Source organism: Nannobrachium achirus (assembly GCF_963921795.1).
Source record: "Nannobrachium achirus genome assembly, chromosome: 13".
NCBI classification, from domain to species: domain Eukaryota; kingdom Metazoa; phylum Chordata; class Actinopteri; order Myctophiformes; family Myctophidae; genus Nannobrachium; species Nannobrachium achirus.
In genome coordinates, this window is record NC_137833.1 from 26,909,391 (window position 1) to 26,913,375 (window position 3,985).

Consider the following 3,985-nt stretch of genomic DNA (forward strand, 5'->3'; position numbering starts at 1 on the left):
TATATATTGGCATTAACAGATATGGGCTTAATATTGATGACATCAGGGATCTCCATATTTGGGCATAAAAGGGATTTGGTTCCCCTGGCATCCCAGGGATCTCCATATATGGGCATAAAAAGGATTTGGTTCCCCTGGCATCACAGGGATCTCCATAAATGGCAATACAAGGGATTGTGTTTCCCTGACATCACAGTGATGTCAAAGCGTGAGAGTCTAAAGTGAGAGTGTGATCTGTCTAAAGAGGCGTGGAATATCTGTCTGGAGGTTTTGACCTTACCCACTTGAACCCTATATACTTCGTTGGCCAGGGTCTGCAAGGTTTCTTCTTTGACCCCATTATTTTTTCTCTCAAACCATATCTCATCAACAAAAATAGGACATCTGCAAGCTGTAGATCGCATAATTCTCACATCTTTATGGCATGCCCCAAATAAGGATGCTATGGTTCAAGTATTCAAGCATTTATTGAACAAATGCTTAATTTGAACGCTAATGATTTTTCTTAATGAATGTTAAAGTAATTTCGGAACGGTGACATTTCCCCCCTAACGCATCCTTGTTCTCAATGCGTCCCTGTGAGACAGAGACATTTTGACACTCAATTAAAAGGACTAACCCATCTTGGGTTATAGCTGGGTAACAGCTCAAACGCTGTAGCATTTACAACGCTGCAGCATTTATAACACTGCTGGCCGATACTTCGGCAATGGACGTCGGAGAAACCTCCCTCGTTCAAACATTGGGTCAAAGAGGTACTCTAAAAATGATTTTGGCATTTAAAAGAAGATCTCTGTGCTCCATTTCTTTTCTCTGCATCCTATACGTGAAGATACCCAGTGTCTTTACTGATCTCCATTACGGAGAACATTGGGTTTCTGTGTCTCTACACATTTGAAACTTCTGAATACAATTTAATGTTCTTCTGCCAGCGCCTTGTTTCTGAGGTACTTCTCCAGACACTGGATAGCAATGACATCTACGTCAACATCAAACTTATTGGCAAAAAGGTGGTGCTGCTCAATCATCCACTTCAGATCACCAGCACCATACACGCACACTTCCCTAACATGTGTGCCATGACACATTGGGTACACAGCCTCCAATTGACCCTGTGATCCCTCATGTGACACCCACTTCACCAGCCGTGCGATAGCGTTGATGTCGGTCATGTCGTACTTGGCGTTTGGCCAGACCGAGCCAGGAACGTTAGGGATGCGCTGAACGGTGGCCCAGAGAAACTCGTCAGGACTGTAGGTGTCTTCAAACCACGTCATCAGTTCCTGTACGCGGTTGTCCTCCAGCACGCTGTGCACATAGCCCCGGCTAACCACGATGTAGGCGTTTCCTGAGAAGATGGGCAGATTGAAGGGTGGTGGGTCCTTGGCCTGCCCCGTCGCCTAAGATAAATGAGGGAATAAATTAATGATTCAGAGTGATTATTCTCTAAAATGGAATGATAATCTATTCATAGAAATGGATAACAACTTTGCTACACATGTCTCATCCAAAAGAGACAAAAGAACCAAAGTCAACAATAAAATCAGACGTCATCAATCTAGCAAAAACACAAGACATGGAACACAACTTGAAAGAACAAAGAATCAAATAAACAAAACAAACCTGTGACACGAATGATTACCTTGAGCTCTCCATCTACTATTTGATGAACTATCTGCCACCTCCGCTTCTTCCAATCAAGCATTTTATCCGACTCCAAGCTGTTTCTACCCTTCAGCGCCCGCAGGCTCCTCACAATTTCTAGGTTGGTTTTCAGGGGGAAGTCCTGACCACACAGGTTGATGAAATATTTCCAGGCCGTGCTGACGTTGTAGAGATCGGCCATGCAGTTGAGATCGGCCTGCACGCGGGACCAGCCAGCGTAGACCACACTCACAGGCTGGCTGACCATGAAGACATTATCGAAACAAGAAGAGATTCCTGAGATGGCAGCAAGCACTGAAGCCTTTGCCTTCTTGTCCAAATGGATGCAGAAAACATTCTGAGGGGCATAGATGGCTCGCAACAGGCGCTCAAAGTTCTGCACCTATATGAAAAAATCACACCTGTGTGAAGTGGAGCTGTGTGTGTGTGTGTGTGTGTGTGTGTGTGTGTGTGTGTGTGTGTGTGTGTGTGTGTGTGTGTGTGTGTGTGTGTGTGTGGATCATGTGTACCGATTTTTGTGACATTTGAAGAAAATATGTAGGAAAAGGAGCCAAAAGTGTGTTTTGGAGAAAATTCAAGATGGCGGAAAATCTATCATGGCGCAAATGGGCGTGGCCTATATGGGGAGATGCGTCATGGCCCAAGGAATCCAGGGAAAAAATATTTTTAATTTTCCGACCTACGGTTCAAGAGTTACAGGCCAAAACGTAAAGTGGGGTGTTATGGCGCCACCATGCGGCCAAATGACACAATTATTTTTTATTTAATCCTTGAAATCATTATGAACCTCCTCTCCAAGTCTTGAAACTCTAGCCCCTATGGTTTGCGAGAGACAAATAATTGAATGTGAGTTTTTGCGATTCCCATTATAAGTCAATGGGGAAAATTAATTCACTAATAAATTAATATCAATTAAACTATAGAACCTTTCTCTTAGAAAAGTAATAGCCCACGATTCCCGAGTAAGCCGGTCGATTTGACATATGGCGCGAGTGTGTGGTGGCAAAACTGTGGGACTAGTGGCGTGCCGAAGTTTAGGAAGTTCAGGCTACATACACACAGACAGACAGACAGACACACACACAGACCCACACAGCCACGTATAGGGAGCCTGTGCTTCACACAGCTCCAAAAAGGGTAATTAAATGGAATTTGATAAAATCCTATTGGCTACCAATATTCACAATTTGTAAATACTGTGACTGTCATTTCAATGAAAACAATATAATCTTGAAATCTTGAAATCTGAGAGCAGGTCTCCGCCAGGACAGGTTGTCTACCCAGGTCCCGCAAATTTGGAAGTCAAGTCATAGCCAATCAGAATGGAATATGACAAATTTGACTGACACTGTACATGATCACATGCCTCCAGAGATAATGTGTACCGATATGTGTGAGTTTTGGCATAAATGATCAATTCTTTGGACTCTGATGAAGATGAAGTAGAATTGAAACTATAAGCGTTTTTGCTGAATAAATATTTTAGAATGAGGTCCCTGTGCTCCAGTGTCTTTTGCTGGGTGAAAAATATTATATACTGTATAGTATTTGTTTTACAATGTGTTTGGAAATCAAAGAGTATACATTTGTATACCTTATGATGGACAACCATAGAAAAGGCCAGGGGGAAGTCCTCCTCTTCCTGGCTTAGAGGGAACGTCAAATACTTCCTGCTAATCTTGAACGTCCTGCAATTAACATCATAATCATTGGTGAAATATGGGAGTTACATGGTGTACATAGTATAATTCAAAATCTACAAATGCGGTTGCATTCCAATGTCGTAATAGTAATCAAATATTGAAATGAAGACCGATATCGTCACTGTCGGACAGAAACCTTGTATCTCCAAGTTTCAAATTTGTAAATCTTTTCGTAAAGTAAAGCCCTGTTTCACCATACAAGACTGTAACACGAAACTAGTGAAAATAGGAGATCTGCAAGCACACAACGACTCGCAGTGCGTGGTGTTGTTTGCTTGTAGATTGGCTATTTTCACTAGATTAAATTGTTTTTAAAATAACAAAAGGGAAAGTTTTGGACATACAACAAGGTTTTCACCTGACAACGACGCAACGATACGGTATGTTTGGTTTACAAAACGATACCTGCAGTCCTGTGTGGCATTAATGTAATACTCATCAGGGACCTGGACACTCTTCTTGAAGTCTTTAGTGATTTGCAGTAGCTTAGCCTTCTGCAGTGACTCAGTGTCTCCATCCAGGATTGCAGAGCAGTCATCTTCGTGACAGTTCCCATCAGCAGCTGTGTATTCCAACCAGCTGTAACTGCGTTTGTAGTGCCGTGGATCCCAGACCAT

The 3,985-nt window shown here is 42.6% G+C and overlaps 1 protein-coding gene across 1 annotated transcript; it reads right to left on the bottom strand.

Annotated features, from left to right (window-relative positions):
* Window positions 1-914: 914 nt before the first annotated feature.
* On the bottom strand, window positions 915-3,985 carry LOC308297236 (beta-1,3-galactosyl-O-glycosyl-glycoprotein beta-1,6-N-acetylglucosaminyltransferase-like; the record flags this gene model as incomplete). The annotated part of the gene is made up of 4 exons (XM_080740652.1): window positions 915-1,400; window positions 1,643-2,047; window positions 3,260-3,353; window positions 3,774-3,985. 4 exons carry the CDS (start codon window positions 3,983-3,985, stop codon window positions 915-917), a joined length of 1,197 nt encoding a protein of 398 aa, XP_080596778.1.